This window comes from Zeus faber, assembly GCF_960531495.2.
Source record: "Zeus faber genome assembly, chromosome: 16".
NCBI lineage: Eukaryota > Metazoa > Chordata > Actinopteri > Zeiformes > Zeidae > Zeus > Zeus faber.
Window position 1 is genome coordinate 27,567,253 of NC_137202.1, and position 19,758 is coordinate 27,587,010.

The window sequence follows — 19,758 nt, forward strand, 5'->3', positions numbered from 1 at the left end:
AGGACCTTTGGTCTCATTTAGCATCCAATAGTGTCACCTTCAGCTCTGTTTAGGCAAATATCAGAGGGCCAGGGAGGGCCAAGGGAGCAGAGCCAGGGGCAGGATGTCACGTCTAGACCTGAACCCAAGAGCCAAACCCTTGAGCCAGCCAGACTCTGTGGGACACTCTGTCCAAGCTCAAGGAACAAAGAAGAGGGTCTGACACTAGCCAGGCAGCCCCCTGCTGCTGGCTTGGCTCCAAGTCTTCTAAGGGACCCTTCACGGCTGCCCCATGGGCTTGTGTCCAGCTGCTAGCCCTGGTGAGATGGGTCGAACCTGATGCAAACTATCTGCTGAGATGTGTCTTGGCGGATATAAAATTTTCCTCAGTCTACTGTAGTGGGTTACAGCTCAGAATGGAAAGCTAGCTAAGAGACAGGCTGTAGCCATGCATAGCTATATCCCCCACACACACCTGCAAGGAGAGAGAACGTTGACCAGACAAAAGGGTGACACAGGGGAGAGGTTTAAGAGAGTGTTGCATAACTACACTCTTTGAGACCTCTGCTTATTGTCTATATACAGACACACCATAGTTTCCTCCATAAAACCGGTCTAAAATGCTGCTAGTATCAGTTACGCAATGGTGCTTCCATGGCTCTTTGGGAACTGCCGAGTAAAAATTACAAAGGGAACACTGGATTCTAGATTGTTGTTCTTCGCATTCCAGTCAGGCCACAGAATGGAATGAGGTGTTCAGTTTTCTGACACATACAGGCAGGTGTGGAGAGGAGGGCGAAGTATTGAAATTTGTATAATATTGAGTTGTGTCAGAGGGGTTTCCAGCAGGGCTCAAGTACCGGTAGTGTGGTCTTTTAAAGAGGGAAACAGCGGGACCGGGAGCCAGAATCCAAGGGAGCACAACAACTGCGGAGTTCCGGGGTTCCCTGAGGCTACATCTTAGGGGCAGGCAACAATTCCACAGTATGTCTGCACATTAATTGAGCCAATAGGGTTCATATGCAAATGAGGCAGTGCGCTTCAGACACTGGGCGAGTGTGTTGAACCAGTGTGTGAGTGAGGGTGTGTGCCTGTGGGAGTGTTGTGTGCAGGAAGGTGGGAACCAAGCAACCTTCTAACCCTGGCTGTGTCCCTCCCTCAGGGTTAAATAGGATGAGGTAGGTGAAACGAGGAAACGGTGAACAAGACCCTCGGATGGCACACAAATCGAAAGAACAGATATTTGAGAAAGGGGAAGGGGAAAATACCAATTCAGCGGGGAGGGGGCAGAGACCCGCGGTTCTCAAACTCAGGGACAAACATATGCAAAGTAACTCACATCTTCCTGAGTTAACACCGCCCTCCCAACATACACCCAAACAGAGAAAACAGGCAGTGTACGACACAAACCCCATAAACATGCAAAGTGGTTGGAAAAAAACCCAAAACAAAACGTGGCACTTTGCCATAATCCAACCCAACAAGACATCAGTTTCCCGTGGACAGGGACAAGCTTTGTGAAAAGCTGAATGAAATAATAGAAATGAAAGCATCAATGTGAGAAGGGAGGAATTAGGGGATGAATGAGAGAAAGGGAAGATGAACGAGCAACTCTCAGCCAGCTTAATAGACTTGTGTGTGTGTGTGTGTGGGGGGGGGGGGGGGGTCCATCTCCCTCCATCAGAGTATACATTCTCTGAGACGTTTGGCTTGAATGCATCTGTCGTTAGGTGTTTTCACACCACAGGAACCTTTTCATAGTTCTAAGAATTTTTGGAGGAACCCTCCGTTTTTTGTGTCCGCACTGCAGGAACTAGGAACGATCGTAGGTCTCAGAGATGCATTTTGAGGGACTATTTTAGCTCCCATTTCAGAGAAGGGACTGACCGGCACAAGAGGAGCCTTCAGTGAAGTAAGTGCACGGTGATTGGTCCACACGTCCACGGTCCCTCGCCCCAGGCGCACTGAGGACCGTCCACACGGTTGAGTCGCATCACTCAGGGTGCGGACCAGCCCTCGTACACTCAGTGTACGAAGTTAGAACTAACTTTTAAACGAGGCCTTGTAGATCTAATGTGAGTGAAGACTCAGCAACTGGATTGCTCTTTTCTCTTATCAAATTTGTTCGGAAAAATATTTAGTGACCTGATCAGGGGAAATAAGTGAAAGTTCTGGAGTAAAATACAACATGGAACTCACGCTGAAAACCCATTGGCTGACGTCAGTCCTGTGTCACTTCAGAGTTCCAGTCCGAATTCAACCAGAAATAAAGCCCTGGAAGGGATCTAGTTCTTGGAGGACCTCCCCAGGTCCTAGTTCCCCTCAGGGAGCCCCCAGAACTGCTCGGTGCCAGAACTGCTCGGTGCGCAAATGCCTTCTGTGAGAGATTGTTGCTGCGCATTGTGTGTGCATTCGTTTGTTCAAGTAACTTATGGCTTTTCTATATGAATTTCAGTGGATCGGAGTATGCGTGTGTACCTGTCCACATTACATGCTCTTCCAATGTTCCTTGAGTTACAGTTGCTGTCTCTGATTTGACCTCTCGCTCAACCACTAATGTCTTCAGCAGACCTCTCTGCCTGCTGCCTGTTTCCCTCGTATCCTACCTCTCTCTATGAGTCTACATATTTACATTCCTATTTACATCCATCACCATTTCCCAGGGGTTGGAATCAGCTGATCATTTTTAATAGCTCTTCCATATGCGTGTGCGCTTGTCCACGATGAACACAATGACTGTTAGGTCCTAGCTTTAGCATGGCTCTGAATTCAGATGGCTCTACGATCAGTGTAGCGGGCACGGACACGCACGCACGCACGCACCTTGAAATGTCTTCTTTCAGAGAAGAAAGCATCAACAGTTAATAAATCCCTACAAACCATCAACTTCTCCAAAGTAAAATAGTTCAAGACATTGGCTCGGGCAATCCTATGGCACTCAGGCACTCAACTTATCCCAACAGAAGCAAAAAACAACATCTATTCTTTAAGATTTTCAAGCAAGCTAAGCTTCCATTTTTTTTGCATTGTAGGGGTTCCACATCTCCATTACAAACGCTTTTGCTCTGTTCGAAACATAGAAGGTGGATCTCAAAGGCTTGTTGTGACGCAAGGCTGAGGTGCTGACTGATCACCAGGCTGGTCAGTGAGTTGAAGAGCAAACAAAGGAGAAAAAGTTTATTTCCCAAACCCTTTATTTAATCCAGCCGAGCAGCGGCAAAATCTACAGTGGCAGATGTGCTACTGTGTGTGTGTCTGTGTGTGTGTGTGTGTGTGTGTGTGTGTGTGTGTGTGTGTGTGTGTGTAGCAGTCTTAAGAGAAGAGCAGAGGGGTAAATGTTTCAACCATCGGGGCTTCAAGCGGGTGCCAAGGTCTGTGCGGACTGGCCGGGAGAATCAGGAGAGAGAGAGAAAAAAAAAGGAGTCCTGACAATAACGAGGGAGGCAAAGGGAGTAAAGGAGAACATAGGATGGAGAGTAAAGGAGTGAAAAATGACAGAAGGGGAGGGAACGAGCTGAGGCCCTTGCAGCTAAACCAACAGCAGGGAAGGATGGAGCAGTCTCCCCATCAGGCTTACTCAGGGACAGAGTACCTCGAAGGCTTAAAGACGCAGAGGAACAAACCACTCTGACCACAGGCTGGAAGACTTACGGACTCTGTAGCCCCTTTCCCACATGGAATCCATAACATTGTTGGATAAAAAATATCCAGTAAAGGCAGTAGGTCATTCACACATTGGCCTTCTTTATGGAGAAGCTCCGTATGGAGTCCTTTCCACAGTAGATGACTGTTAAGGATACCATACGTAGGGGGTTAGGGTTGGTACGTTATGTCCAGTGTGGATGCAATCGTTTGGACAATCTGTCGGCAACAGGCGCCCAATCTGAAACAGTCGTGTTTTTTTCCTGGCTGTCAGAGATCAGCACTTCAGTTTCCACCTCCCCGTCTCCCCGCCCCTTCCGGACGGACTTCGTTCTCTCCGCTAACGGAGCGGGGACAGAGCCACCCAATAACCCTAACCAAATGTTATTAAATCAGTGTGAACATTTTCAACCGGTCCTACCCTCTTAGTAGGAACTTTTTCCACCTCTCCCTGGCTGCTCGTTCCCTCTTCGGCCCCAAGTTCCTGTGCAGCCGGTGGGCAAGCGAAGCGCTTGTGCACGATGTCACCGCACTCAGAGCAATTCACAGTTCCCGAACTGACGTACACCATATAGTTACCGTTCCCCATCCCTAACGCCAAAGGTTTGAGTGGCATTTTAAAGACATATGAAGACCTGTCTCCATAGAGACTGGGCGCGTTTAGGTTTCTCGTCTTTGCTGCCGAGTGCCACAGTTCTAACACGCCATTTTTTTTCCCCCCGAAAACAAATAATTAAAAAAATAAAATAAAATGAAATAAATATTCGTAAAAGCCTACTATTTGTGGTATTCGGATCCACCCCTACATTATGTGCTTGTACCGGCGGCGTTACTGCTTTCATTCACATACACTCCATTCAGAGCCGTACAGGCATTTTCCCGTAAATTATACTCAGTCGAGAGTGGGGAAATCTATGGAACGACTTCTACGGAACATCGACACTGGCTCCTTTTCCCACATTACGCAAATATGGAACATTGCCAGTGGATTTATGGCTTTCAATGGAAGTAGGAAAGTGGCTTATGTGTGTGTGTGCATGTTCTAGAGTGATTAACACCTTCCACCTTCCAGGTGTCTCCGTTCCTCCATCTTTACACCTTGTGCCAACTGCCTGACACTCCACCACATTACCCTGCTGGCTATGAAACAGTAGAACCATCGCTTTAAACGGTCAGACTATTTCTCTGTCTGTCTTCATGCTGGAAGATATTCAGTACAGGAAAGCATGCAGATGGCCTGGCCATCTTTCGTGCACACATAGACTTTCTGGAAGCAAGGCTCCAAGGAATAACAAACAGATCCAGCGGAAACAGTCAGCCCTTACGCAAATTGGGCTTGCACATCAAAGTCAAAGCCATTTATCATTCTGACAGTTTAGGCAGCCTCTCTCTCTCTCTCTCTCTCTCTCTCTCTCTCTCTCTCTCTCTCTCTCTCTCTCTCTCTCTCTCTCTCTCTCTCTCTCTCTCTCTCTCTCTCTCTCTCTCTCTCTCTCTCTCTCTCTCTCTCTCTCTCTCTCTCTCCTCTCTCTCTCTCTCTCTCTCACATCGTAAACAAATGAAAATAAGTACAAAATGATTCAATGTCCTGTTGAATGACTGGCATTAAAAATGTAACACAAAAAAAACCCAAAACATTTTGTGTTATATGGTACATTGCAGCATTTTCTGGGCCTTGACGGCAGCAGCGTTCAGCGGATGCTTAATGGGCAGACACTAAAAGAGGATCAAGTGTGGTGTCCAACACAGAGTAGGGCACTGAGTATTAAACCCAATACAGGTTACCCAAATAGTGTCCTTGAATAGTGTTGCAATATTATGCTGTATGAAATACATCCCATTTTGCCTTATTAAATTCATTATAAGTGATTATTTATCAATTCAACATTATTATATTTCTTCATGTAAAAATATATCATTGATCATTAAACTTGTCTTGCTGCTTGCAGATGGTGCAGTCTGATTGGAAATGCTTAAGCTCTTTTTTTTTTAACTGGGTCAAAGTTCAAATTATTTTAAGTCAAAATTTGGAGTGGTGCACCATACTGGGGGGCAGCATTACCAACAGGCTGGGCGTCATCGCCTCCTCCACAGAAGATGTCATGTTTCATGCATGGACGGGTGCCTTGGTGCCGATCGTGTGCAACTATGCTGAGTAGGTATATACAACAAATGCATCCAAAGAAAGGATTTAAAAGAGTCGCTTGACTGTAGTCTGGGCTATTTTTGTCAAATGTGATTCTATACATACCTTGTAGTGCATCTTGGGCAGGAATGAATGTAGAAGCCCAAGTAGTAGTAAGCCAGCTTGGGAGACTGTTTTTGCAGCTGCCTAGTGAAGGCAATCTCCTGTGAAAGACAGACACACACACACACACACACACACACACACACACACACACACACACACACACACACACACACACACACACACACACACACACACACACACACACACACACACACACACACACACACAGCATTTCAGATGAATATCTTACAGCCATAGTGTTTTACATCTGTGTTGAACATTAATCTTAAATAAGGGCATTTTACAGCGATCAGTTTATGCCGCCTGAAAGAAAATAAGTTTATTGCAAATAACCTTCCTTGTTGTTCAAATAAATGCATTTCTGATTAAGGGGTATGTTTCACTTGATACAGGAGCTTCTATCAAGCTCAGGTAAACAGCACAAGCTCTGGCCAGGGCAAAACGTGGACTGAGGAAGTAAATGGAGCGCAGTTGGAAAAGGGAGACAAGCTTTTCCTCATTCCATTACCCCTTAAAACAACTTCTTTTCAAGAGGCATTGTGCCCTTGAGCAGAAAAAAGAAGCTGTAGAAGAAAGAGAAGGGTATAAAATAAAGATTTAGAACCTGGGGGAGATTTATACGGCATCCTCAAATACAGTAAACGTCTCAGCGATCTTTGTTCAAGCCACAGTGGTCCCCACCTTAATTGCCTCCCTTTACTGAAGCCTACTTTATTTCCACACTTTGTCACACCAGTTTCCTTAAACCGTTCTATAACTAGATTCCCAATCCTCTTTTTTGTTTTTCCCCTCTTCCTTTCCACCCAATCCAACAGCAGGCATAGGGTGGGGGAGACCCCCTTTCCTCAAATAAAGATAACAAAACGAGTAGGGTGAGAGGGGAAAGTTAGCAAGCGAGAACTGGTGGAGGCGTTAAATAAAGTGATACAGTTAAAAAAAAAAGTAAGATGTGGGACAAAGCAGGCTGGGTGAAGGTTTGGGGGTGGGGGGATAGGGGACTATAAAAGGAGAGAGTGAATAAAGGGGGGAAAAGGGAGGGAGAAAACTTGGGGGGGGGGGGGGGGGGCACACAGCTAGAGTGAGGTGCTACAAGGTCACCCGCTCTCTGCCAGGTTCCTGGGTTCCCATCCCCTCTCCACAAAGGGCCGGCCGGGCCTCAATGGTGTTGGGGGTGGGGGTTGTTCAACAGAGGGGGTTCAGAAGAGGTGAGGGAGCCCATTCACCAAAAAAAGAGCCCTCCCCATCCCAGCTCATCACGTCCCTACTTCTGCCCCCCCCCCCCCCCCGATGGCAGCAGCTTGAGTCCGCCATTATCCCCTCTTCAGCCATCTGACACTCCAACACAAGCCAATTATCAAGTCCCCTGCTTTCGTGCAGCTCTGCTCATACTGATATGCACACAAGCACACACACTCCCCCAAATGAGTCTCACTGCAGCCTGACCATCGATGTGAAAACTTTAACATAAATCTGCCCTGCAAAAGAACTTCTGAGAACACTATAGTGAGATACCCTGTGCAGTCTGGAGCAAAGAACTGGCACAAACACTTATTGTGCCTTTAATTCTCTCCCTTCCTCCTTCCTTCTGCTGCAGGATTTTTTGAGAGAGGAGCCTCTCCATCCCTTCTTCCTCAAGGCGCCCTCTTCTGTTCTGCCTGAGGAGTTACAGTCCTACATTATACATACACACCCATTGTACATACAGACACACATAGCCACACTTTGGTGCAAATGTGTATTTGCATGTAACACACGCAGATGTGTGAACCTGTGAAGATAAATACGCACACGTACACACAACATAGCTTGTTGGATGTTTCAGAAAATTCCATTCCGTACAGTGCCTCAACCCCTTGGTCTGAAAGCTGTGAGGCCAACAAAACCTAAATGTTGAATCACAACATTAGTGTGGGTCCCGGCGTTTTCTGACATTTCTTAAAAACAATCCCTGTCTGGTCAACACACACACACACACACACACACACACACACACACACACACACACACACACACACACACACACACACACACACACACACACACACACACACACACACACACACACCCACACACACACACACACACACACACACACACACACACGATGAGGTGGAGATCGTCTTCTCTCAGACATCTGTGCAGAAATATTTCAAAAAGCCTTTCTCACATTACTGAGTTACATTTTACAGGAAGCACCAGATGTGTTTGTGCATGTGTATAGGTGTGAGCGTATATGCGCACATCTCTTATTTCATCCCTGGCAGACAGTGCTGTCGTCAGCTGAACGGCAAATGAACACTGCCTCCACCAATCAGAGGCAACGAGAGAGGTATGTAGCCTCCACCTTTGGGGGATTACTAAAAGGAAAGACTTTGAGTTGGGTAAGGATATTGAGAGAATGCAAGCACTAAGCTGGCGGGAGGGGAGGCTTAGAAGAGGGCAAGTGGAGGAGAAATGGAAGAAAGAAAGAAAACACCAAAAAATTAGCGGATCGACAAACTGATCCCCTCCTGCCATGGGGGAAAACAGTTATCAAGCTGGCGTTGTGTCGCAACCAAGCGCAAGCTTCCCATTCACTGCACATTGTACACAAATCACTTTTGCTCTGATTATGGTTGAATGGCCTTTCCTGAATTTCCCACCAGGGATTATTAAAGTGTTATCTTCCTGATGCTTTCCATGCAGGTGATGCCGTCCAAAGTTGAGCCAGAGTCCATTTTTTGCAAACAAATTCATCCAATTACATGCGAGGAGAATGAGGCCAGGCAGCGCTCCAAAATCAAAAGAAAAGCCTCTGCTTTCAGTGCTTTGGCTCAATGGAAAAGCGGAGAGGGACCAACCTGAGTGCTGAGTAGGAGCCGAGGGACAGCGAGGCAAAGTCTGGGTGGTAGTACAGGTAGACAGAGGACACACAGGTGGGCAAGATGTCCACTACACCCACAGCCACAATGCGACCGTCCAGCCAGTACTGCTGGTGGAAGGAGCCGTAGCCCATGTCTGGCCCGTCAGGAGAAGACTCCGCCTGGACAAGGGCACCGCAGAAACAGAGGGAAGAAAGACAGGTCACAGTCATTTACAGGTCACAAGTCTAACTCTAAAGGGAAATATAGTTTGTATGTAAAAATTAAAAGTATGTTCATATCATTGTGGAGCAGTGACTTATTAGGACTCTCGCCCTGGCTGTTCCCTGGCAGGCACGCGCACACGCACACACACACACACACACACACACACACACACACACACACACAGTGTGTGCCTGCCATGCACACACTGTGTGTGAGCATGCGCCTGCCAGGGAACAGCCAGGGCTGTTCCCTGGCAGGCCTCACACCAAATGTGGGGGTGTACAGTAGCCTTCCGAGCGGTCCGCTAATCGCTCCCAAATGTGGAGCGAGTGAGGGAGCAGGATGATGTTGGGGGCTGGAGGTAACTAGCCACAGAAAACACACCAGGAGAGGCCTTTTTTAATAAAATGCACTACTTGAGTGCAGTCACAATCTATTTGGCCAGGTGGCAGTGGAAGGGAGCAAAACTTTCTCATGTATTAACATCTGCTCCTTTGGTGTGTATATTGAAAAGAAACCTGTGTGTGTGTGTGTGGACTCCTAAATAACGTTTAATAGTTTGGATGTCTAACTGTGCGCATGCGCATACTGGGTTTTTTCGAGTTGCTTAAATGTTTTGGGTTTTTTTTTGGGGGGGGGGGGGGGGGGTTAAATCACTGAGGCTGAGGATTAAGCCCAAAAGAAAAGGGGGTTGGAAACCCAACATGGCCATGGTATTGGTATAAAAGTGTATGGGTCTCTGTGTCCATCCCTCATGGGTAATGGGATCCCTCTCTCCCTCGCTCATGCCCATCTGGGTTTGCTTAAGTGCTGCAGACGCAGCCAGTTATCACAACACCAGGAGAGCTAGCTCGCTAATCCACTGCTCCAGAGTACACACCCTGACCAAATTAAACCTCACAAAAAAAAAAAAAAAGACACGCTCACCTACACACACGCTCACACACGCACACGCTCACACAAACACACACACACACACACACACCAGCCCCTGACCCAAGAGAGTTAAACTTCATCGCTGGAGTGTCTCTGTGCCACATTCCTGCACCAGCCCCCCCCCCCCCCCCCCCCCCCCCCCCCTTCAGTGTGAGCGACTGAAGCTGGCAGTAAAAACAAATGTGCCCCCCTCCAAGCTAAGGCCATAGGACGCTCTGCTCGTATTACGCATCTCACACAATGTGCACACTGAGTTCCTTTTACTCATTGTGTATTTGGGGGACGGGGGTGGTTCATTTTAAGTGCCGTGGTGTGGTGTGCCTGCCAGCTCTCCAACCTTGGGGCCCCTTAACTACCCTAGAACACCCCCCTCCCCCTTCCGCGGCGGGTGTATGATGGAGATCGACACAGAGTGGGTTTGGTAGACATTAGTTGAGGCGGTAGTCGAGCAGGGGGCACGAGGGGGGAGGCAGAGTGTGGTCTGAGGAATTGGTAGTGTGTGTGTGTGTGTTGGGGGGGGGGGGGTAGTTAAGGGGCCCAAGGTTGCAGAGCTGACAGGCATCAGCCCCTAGACTTTCTTGGCCGCTGGCTCCGTCTATTGAGCTGTCTGCGTCTGGGTTGGGGTGTCCGACAGTGCAGTGGAGGCTTTGTCAGGCACCCCCCTCCACCCAACTTTGTCATTTCAAAGTCACAAGCGGGAGAATCTGTGTGGGGTGGAATGTGTCATGGTGCAATTGTAAATTGTTGTGTGTGTCTCAACACATAAACAAATATTTTTTGAGTGTAAAATCCAAGCACAGTACTTGACCTGGCCAGCTGTTCTGGGCCAATGACCTGCATTTCACCTCAGAGGGCAGTCCAATGGCTTCGTCCTTGCCACTGTGACAACAATCTGAACATGATGTGCACTAAATGCCTGTAACCACCCCTGTGCCTGCACAGCAGCCCCAAATCACTCTCATATGGAGCAGAGATCAAACTTTCTCTCTCTACCCCCTCCCAGACAGGGGGAGTACAAATGCGAGTACAGCGTGAAATCACACAGACTGTCTTAGACAAGTGGCTTTCTAGGGCCCTAATTGGTTTCACGTTAAAGCGCAATGGCAACACAATTCATAGTGTTTCTTTTACAGTTTGCCAGCTGGGTGACATTTACAGCACCCAGACAAATACTATGCATTCAGGCAGTATCTGATAGAATTGAAGGCAAAAAAGGTACACCACACTGCCGTGATAATGGTCTTCTGTTTCACATTGTCTTTGCCTTCGTGGAAAAACCTCAAACGGGGTGGACATTTAACATACAGTATGGAAGCCTGTTGGTGAAGTTAAACTTTGCAGGGTACATAAGGGCCTGTGAATGTTACTAGAGGTCTTTCTAGGCCATTCTCTGGCTGTGGCACACTAGTGAGCCGTGAGAGCTTGCCGAGAGGTGTGCCATTAATATTTTTCTAATTTCACTCTAAAGTAAATAAATAATGGAAATTAGGAGTCCCGGCAGCTCCTAACTCTTGTGCCTCGGTAAAAAACAGCGTCCTGGCTTATCCCTGCTGATGATGTGGCTAGCGGATGCCCACATTAGGCACATGCCATTTACAGTTGCACTGGAAAGCGGCAGTTGCACTGGCCTTCATTTACATTTATAACTTGAGATTCTCCTTATAACTTACTTCCTATAAAGGTCTGCATGGTGCCCACCCTCTGGTCAGGTCACTGTGAAAACATCTCTCTTTGCATCAAATTTGCTTTGTCTATTGAGTGTTTTTTGGGATAAAAAGACAAAAACAAATTCTTGTCCGGTCTTGTGTCCATTTCAACTCATCCTTTAGCTGTTTACAACAGCCGTTTTGACAAGTTTTACTTATTAAGTAAGCGCATATAAATCTGCAGCATTGAGAGAGACATTCCCAGGGAGAAACGGAGTGATAGCACCTTTTCTATTTAACCATGCAATTTGAAAACCTAATCGAGGGCAGATGTAAGGACTAAACGAATAATCAAGCTTTCACACTCTGATACACTTTTACACTAACTAATAAATGCACCCAGCAAGGCCTCTAGGCATGCTAAGCTTGTAGCGTTCAGGAAGAGCTTGTTTAATCTAGAGCTTTTTTTGACAACAGGAGGCTTCCCGTTGCATTGTCTGGAACGGTATTTTTCATTTTGACTAAGAAATCAAATTAAAACAATAGAATACAAATAAAAACACGATAAAAAGCTATTTAAAGTGGAATAGTTACTATTAAAATGTAAGTGTTTACACAACTTCACTACAAAAAGTTGCCAAAACTGCAACTGCAAAGCAATTCTATTATGGACGTTGCTACACTCTGAATTACTAACGTAGACCTCGGGGTCCTTAAAGGATGGCCTGTGATGAAAAATGCAAATGAATTGTCGGATTAAACTTTCAAATGGATAACTGTAAGACGAGGTGTGTGTGCTTTCACACATGCACAATGTACACATGCATGCTGGCAAACAAACACGCATGGATATAACCCTACATACACACACGCTCGCCAGACTGAAACAATGACAGCTGATGCCAATTACTGCATGTCAGCATGACGCCCATGTAATTTCAGCTAAATTAAACATGGCAACAAACAAACAAGCTGGTTGACCCAAGTTGTAATTAGCCGCAGTTGGATTTGTGTGAGGGCAAAAAACGATCTCAATCATCTCAAACGTGTGGGGTTTTTTATTTTTTGCATTTGGTTGGAAATGTACACGTGAGTCAATGAGCCACACACCAGTGTGTGGGTTCTTGAAGTGCATGTGTGTATTTGTGTTTTAATAGCGCTTTGATTGGACACAGGTGTGAGCGGTCACGCCGAGGCAGCGCAGAGAGCCACTCGTGCTTCCTCTGAAACGGAGAGCATTTGGAAGGAGATGGAAAAGCGGAGCACATCAGAGAAAGACAAAAGGGGGGGAAGAAAAAAAAAAAAAAAAGGAGTGGGGAGCGGGAAAGCCTGCGTGGCTGCGGCCGCGTGGAGCACCGCCTGAAAGGAGGGGGGGCAGGGTGGGGGTGAAGGGTGTGAGGTGTGGGAGTGGCCGTGTCGTCGTCGAGAGGTGTGTGAATGCGTATGCAACTGAGGGGAACGGTGTAATTCGGTGTCTGGCCTCCAGCCTTGACGAGGTGATAAAAGCATGTTTCCTATAAACACTAACAATGTTCATTAGAGGAGGTGGGAGGGGGTCCGCCGGCGAGGGACTGTGTGAGTGTCCGTCTTGCTTCTTGGATCTCAGTCGTTTTTAAGTGGCTGTTTTAAGCGTTCATCCCGGAGCTAATTGCTGGTGTAATTTGTCCTGACCTAACAGTTCCACTACGGTCCCTCGCAGCTGCAGCTGGTCAGGCCAGCTCCGACTCACCTGCTGTACATCTCCTCCACTAAGTGCTGTTGTTTTTTGTGACACTGGAACAATTCTTTTTTTGTTGAACCATTAACTGGTCTCCCATTATGGTGCTGCCCATCTGTGATAAAGAAAGTGATGCACGTGGGCTTTGTCGAGGCCAGATGAAGGGACAGGGTTTGAGTTGGGTTTTTTTTGCGACAATCTGGATGCCACATTTCTCTCCTCCTATAGTTCCACTAAGACAGCGCTGAATACACCCGCCCTCCTCCTCTGTTGGAAAAAGTACCCACTTCCTGAATGCCCTCAACAGATACATACATGTTGCTCATGGAAGTAAGAATGTATCAAAGAAAGCACTTTTATGGCACAGTACAATACATACCTCGAGAGGTGAATCACAGAGAAATCTCCGGAACTGTGGTGGGAGGTTCAAAGAACGAGAGACAGAGAAAAGAAAGAAAAAAAAAATCAGTTAGTTCGTCTGGGCAGAAACTCTTTTTAAATGGTGTAAATCAAAACCATATTTTTCTATTTCATTAACCGTTCGACCGTCTAGTACAATTTGCCCCTCCCCTCGTTCCCCCCGCTCGGGTGTCACATATCAAATCTAGCTGCTATTCAGGGAGCGCGATAGAAAAGGAAGATTGTATTTAGACGAATGAAAACATTTAGCCTATCTACTGATGCCTTGAGTTGAGGGAGAACACGGAGACAGCGTAAATATACGGCACGTTCACAGTCAAATTAGCCCATCCACTTCTAAAGCACAGCAGTTCTTCATTACTTGAGGGAAGTTAATGTGGTAACGGTATATCTTACTCCCTGCTTTTACAACTCTTTTTCTGTACTCCTCAAGACTATGTCCCAGGGTAAGAGCAGTGTGTTTACAGACCAGAGGACAAAGCACAGTTCCATTGTTTGGGCCAAGACCACATTGTAATTAGAACCAGACAGGTTGTGGTGGAGCACTGATGGACAGCTCTCTTATTCACACACAGACACAGACACACACAGACACACACAGACACACACACACACGCACACACACACACACACACACACACACGCACACACACGCACACACACGCACACACACACACACACACTAGTGATTCAAATGTATATTATGGCATTTTCACAGTAAACCAACCAACATCATCCCCCTTTTCCTTTGTACAGAGCCAGTTGCCAAGACAAACAAGCCAGTTTACACGGAATGCTATATTAAACTTGGAAGACAATAAAAATGAAAAAACATAAATTAATATAAAATTAATAAATAATTTTGTTGCAGCCACGGACCCCATTTTGGGAAACACTTGCACGCAAAACAATGTCAGTGTAACACAAAGCCTTTCATATTTAAACATCTGAAATTCGATTGTTTAAATCAGTTGTTCTGTTTAAAAGTTCTGATGTTAAGAGTTGTTGCACTTGTGTTTTCAAAGTTCCAACTTGTCCTTTCAAAGATTTTCACAAGAAAACACAACAATTCAGGCACTTTACCCATGGGTTGGTAAGCTCATACTCATAAGAGTACTACAGTACTCTCTAGTATGGATGAAAGAGTCACATTGAGATAACCCAAAAGAACATACGCACAGAGAAGAAAGTAACCTCAAAGATTTTCGGGATGACGATATTAAACTGTCTGCTTACATGCTGGTTTGAAGACATTTGTACCACCTATCCGCAAACATCATAAAGAGGCTGCTTTCACTTATGTTTTGCCTGCGTTACTCTTTAAGCAAAGGAACTCCCTGGCTACTCCCTGTTAGGGAAAGAAAATTATAACTCATGAATAAACAAACGCTAATAAAAATGCATTGGCTGAGCACCTTCCTGGCTGCTGATGCCTCACATTCCTGTCTTGATTGCTGCCGTTTTGGGATGGACTCAATCTGTCAGCACTCATGCCAATCAATAGACATAATCCAGGTGATCTATACCGGCATAAGCCCATAGCGGTTGTTTGCTAACACATTAAAGAAAAGCTTTGAAGGCTTCATCTCTATTTGAGGATGTGAGCGGAGGGCCAACAAGGAGGTACTGTATCCATCTACTGTTTCCAACCTTACAACCAAGCATTGTTTTGCCAGAAACTATATGAGAAATACATGCGTGTCTGTGAGTTGCTGCAAATTTCTATAGACCCACCAGAGACCTCCCCTTACTATAGTATGTATGTATGTATGTATGTATGTATGTATGTATGTGTGTGGCCCTGCATCCATGGGTAGCAATACAGTCAGTAACAATGATAAATACTGAAGGCACAGTTCACTGGGTGGGACAGTTCTGGCATTGGTGCGATTCAAGTTCCTGCCAAGAGTAACTCCTCCAAGATAGAGTTTATGACTCATAATGTATGTGTGTGTGTGTGTGTGTGTGTGTGTGTGTGTGTGTGTGTGTGTGTGTGTGTGTGTGTGTGTGTGTGTGTGTGTGTGTGTGTGTGTGTGTGTCCAATAGGGCATGTTCTAGCAGAGAAGGCTATGGAATCATGCCCTGACATCGGTCTTTTTTTCTGTTTCGCTTTCGCGTGAAGAAGGCAAGCCGGCACATGTACACAAACACACAGTCTGAAACGAAGATATCCAAGTGAAAATTTTGTAAAACTTGTAAATTCCGCTGATTTGCATACCTCGCAGAATATCCTGAACTAAAGCCCATTCTGAGTATCAAGCACTGTAACAACACACGCCGTTGCTGCTGAGGTGTCGATTTGTGAGCTACTGAAGGCTCACACACCTTGCATTGTGGGGTGACAAATATTGATACAACACACCACACACTGGCTCTAACCTCAACACTCAAGCCCACGAGAAGAATGACAGAAGAGTGGTAAATGGAGGGAGAGAATAACTCACAATAGCCGCACCAAATACGTTTCTCCTCTGGCTGCAGTGGCTGTTATTTTCAATAAATTATCCATTTACCTACTTAATGCGGTTAGGTATTAATGGGAACTTCAAATGCACTTGTGAGACCTGCATACTGCAGACATCTCAACTGCATTTATCACATATTAGTGTTGTGCTGTGATATAGAAGAGTTTATTATATATAATAACAAAATGGCATTCATACATTTACAAACGGTTATTTTCCACTCCAACTCTGGAATGACTGACTCCTCACTCAGTACCAGACCCTGGTGCGTCTCAAGATACCTTATTTGTGTTAGCTGATGTCATTTATACACTAAAAGGCTGCCTGCTGCGTGTTAACTATCGGAAAATACAACTGATCCCGGGATCAATTAAAGGTTTATGTTGTTTTATTTGACATTTGCAAGACAATGCATAAGTGTGTGAGTGCCTGGGCACTGTACCTGCACACGGACTATCACTGTACATTGGGGCACTTGCTAATGTGATTATGGCAGCTTGAAGAAGTGTATAAATGTATTTAAAATAGGTTCTGGCATCTCCCTCATCCTCCTCCTCCTCCTCCTCCTCCTCCTCCTCCTCCTGCTGCTGCTGCTACTGCTGCTGCTGCTGCTGCTGCTAGGGGCTTGCCAGGGAAGGCTTCAGGGTAATCTTGCCCAGAGGGCACAGTAGTTTTCCACTGCTGTCTCTACTATGCTCTGGCTGGGTAAGGCTGCTCTCCCAGAGTCTGGACTTTGGCCACTGACAGAAAGCAGACAACCAGCACAGAGACACACACAAACAAGCAAACACAATCACAAACTCTGGGAAAATTTCATACGGGCCTTAATGTGTAGGCACGATTGTGCAAATATGAAAAACAGCGAGGGGGAGGTGTCCCAATCTTGGTCAGAAGTCTTGGAAATAGAGCAGAGTCCCGAGTACCCTCCGAAACTCTCAATTTTTTTCTAACACATGGAGTCCATCACTTCCTCACTAACTCTCCCTTTCCAATAATAAAACACTCATCTGTGTACAATTAGATAGGAGAGCAGTCGTTTCAGAGACACGCATGCACACACGTATGCACACACGCACAAACAGAACACCAAGGAACAATGCAGCTCTCCATTCCTCACTCAAACACACAAAGGCAGTTGCTCTTTCTAGGACACACAAATAAAAAAAACACACAGGCACAAAAACCTGGAGAAGTCGAATTGCAACTCTTTGTTCGAAGCCTCACATTATTCCCCCGCTTATTTGTCAAAATAAGTAGGGGAAAGCACAATTTCACTATTGGCTTTGAAATCAGAACAATTATTTCATATTTGATATTGCAAAGTCCGATAGAACCCTGTTGTGATCATGGTAAAAATATCAGCAGGAGAAAATAAACAAAGTGCTTTGACCTCTGACCTCAGAGGAAGTGGAAAGACTGCAGGGAACGGGAATCCTCAATGGGAGACCTACGGACAGACCCTTTTTAATGGACGATATGTGCTCACTCAGATGTTAACGGCACCGGGACACATTTGAAAACAAATCTGGTGGGCGATCAGGGATGACAAAGATGTAATTTGTGTTTCTTTGCCTTTCTTTTCCATTGGACTGGTTTACTTGAAGGACTACCAACATGTTGTCTCATGGAGGTTGGGGTTCTGGCTTAAGCGGGGTTTGTTTTCCTGAAAATCAATGCCACATGTTCAGGAACTCCAGAGTCATGGCTCAGCACAACAGTTAAAACCGATAAGTGTGAGTGAGTGAGTTAGTGAATGTATGTGTGTTTGGAGGCGAAAGTAATTACCAGGATAATGGCTCCCTCAAGTTGAATAATCTGTGATTAGATTTGTGAGTAGTGTCTGATTCCTTCCCACTCATGGCACGACAGGAAATAAATATGCCCTAAAGAAAGACACTCGGTACCGACCAACGAGGTAGCTGCGTTCACGCACATGACCATATTCTGGCCAACAGCCAGAGTGCTGGTCACTGTGCCAGGTTTTGTCCCAAGGTAATAACTTTAATGGATTAATAAATACCATTGCAAACACTAAATGACCCTCCTCTTTAAGTAGCCTCAGCAGGCATGGCACAGCACCAAAATATAAACGTGTTTTCAACAATGTGTTGTGGGGAGGGGGCTTAGAGCTTCTGGGAAGAGCCCAGGCAAGTTAACAAGCAACATAATGGGAAGGAAAATAAATTCATATAATAAATAGGGCTCAACGGTGATAGTCACAGAATTGCCTCAAACTAAAATGATATAATAAAGTGGGCTGGAGGGGGGAGGAGAGGGCCTTGCTGCACTGCAAAAATGACATGAACAAAACTGAGAGGGCAGCAGAAATGGGGGTTCACAGTGGTCAGTACCCGGGGGATTGGAGGCCTTGTGCTGTGGCTCGTGTGTGTCTGTCAGGGTTAGCTTTAACACTCTACCCCCCAGGGAAGCTAGAGTTACCCTCCTAGACACTTAACCCGGCCACTTTTGCCTTCCCGTGTTGCAGCACTAGAACAATGACAATTATCAATTATCACAACAATTATCTGTTCCCCGAACCTCCTGAAAAAATTAAATTAATTTTATAAATTGGTGTTGGAGCAGAAGTTCACAGAACAGCAAAAGGATAGCATTTTTTTTTATAATAAAAAAATAGGACAAATAAAAAAGTAATGATATTAAATATATGTACACATTATACACAGAAGAAGTTAACAGGGAGTAGCACTTATACAGCTGCCTATGCTAACTAGTGTAATGAGTCCAATATAGCAGTTATAATTAACTTAAGTAAAAAAAAAAAAGCAACAATGCAGTATCCAGATTATGTGGCTGCTGTGACTCTTGCAAACCACCAGATGTCACTGTGCTCCGTTTCCACACCCATGAAGCATCGGCTCCCCCCCCCCCATTCAATTAGGAAACGTAAATTAAAAGAAAATTGACTGATTGAAAGTAAATGAGTCAAATTATCAGTCAGTCGACTGATATTCTTCAAGTCGAGCAGTAGTTCCCCGCCCCCCCCCCCCACCCTCCTGTCAGTCTGCGTCCAGACGCGGCTCTCCGTGCACACCGATCGGCAGTGAGGAACACGGAGCTGAGAAACAACTAAAAACAGTGTGGGGACAGAGCAACGGGGCAAGATTCGTAGACTCGTTAAGATTATTTTCTGTGCATAATGCATGGAGAGGTGGTGGTCGGGGAAGGAGTCACGGAGAAAATGTCCCCATCCCCACGCACGGTTTCGTTCCGTAATGACACGTAAAGTAAAAATACTGTTTTGGTGCACCGATCATGGGCACCCCATTGCTGGCTCGCACATCGTCTGTACTGTCGGAGAGGGAGACGGGTGCGCAAAATGCGCCCCGATCGCTCCCTCTTCGCGCCCCACCTCGGAATGGCGGCTGCCCATCTTGCCTTTAGGAAGAGCTGAGCTAGCCCGGCCCCCAATCATAAAGGTGAAGTTGGAAGTGAAATCTATCTGGGCAGATTTGTTACCAGTGGCTAAACTGCTGAATAGTTTCATCAGCAGCACTTTCGCCAGCAAAGCAGTAGCCATTAGTAGCCATTGATTTGGTCCCCCACAGAATCTTTATTTAGTAGTGTGTTTCATGTTGACATTATAGTTTTGGCTAAT

At 45.9% G+C, this 19,758-nt stretch overlaps 1 protein-coding gene across 1 annotated transcript in view; it reads right to left on the reverse strand.

Moving 5' to 3' along the window:
- ate1 (arginyltransferase 1) overlaps positions 1-19,758 on the reverse strand; it is a 60,982-nt gene that overhangs the window by 16,891 nt on the left and 24,333 nt on the right. Inside the window, 4 exon segments of the mRNA XM_080016728.1 lie at positions 5,870-5,886; positions 5,889-5,967; positions 8,730-8,912; positions 13,637-13,669. Of these exon segments, the coding sequence (XP_079872854.1) occupies positions 5,870-5,886; positions 5,889-5,967; positions 8,730-8,912; positions 13,637-13,669 (312 nt within the window).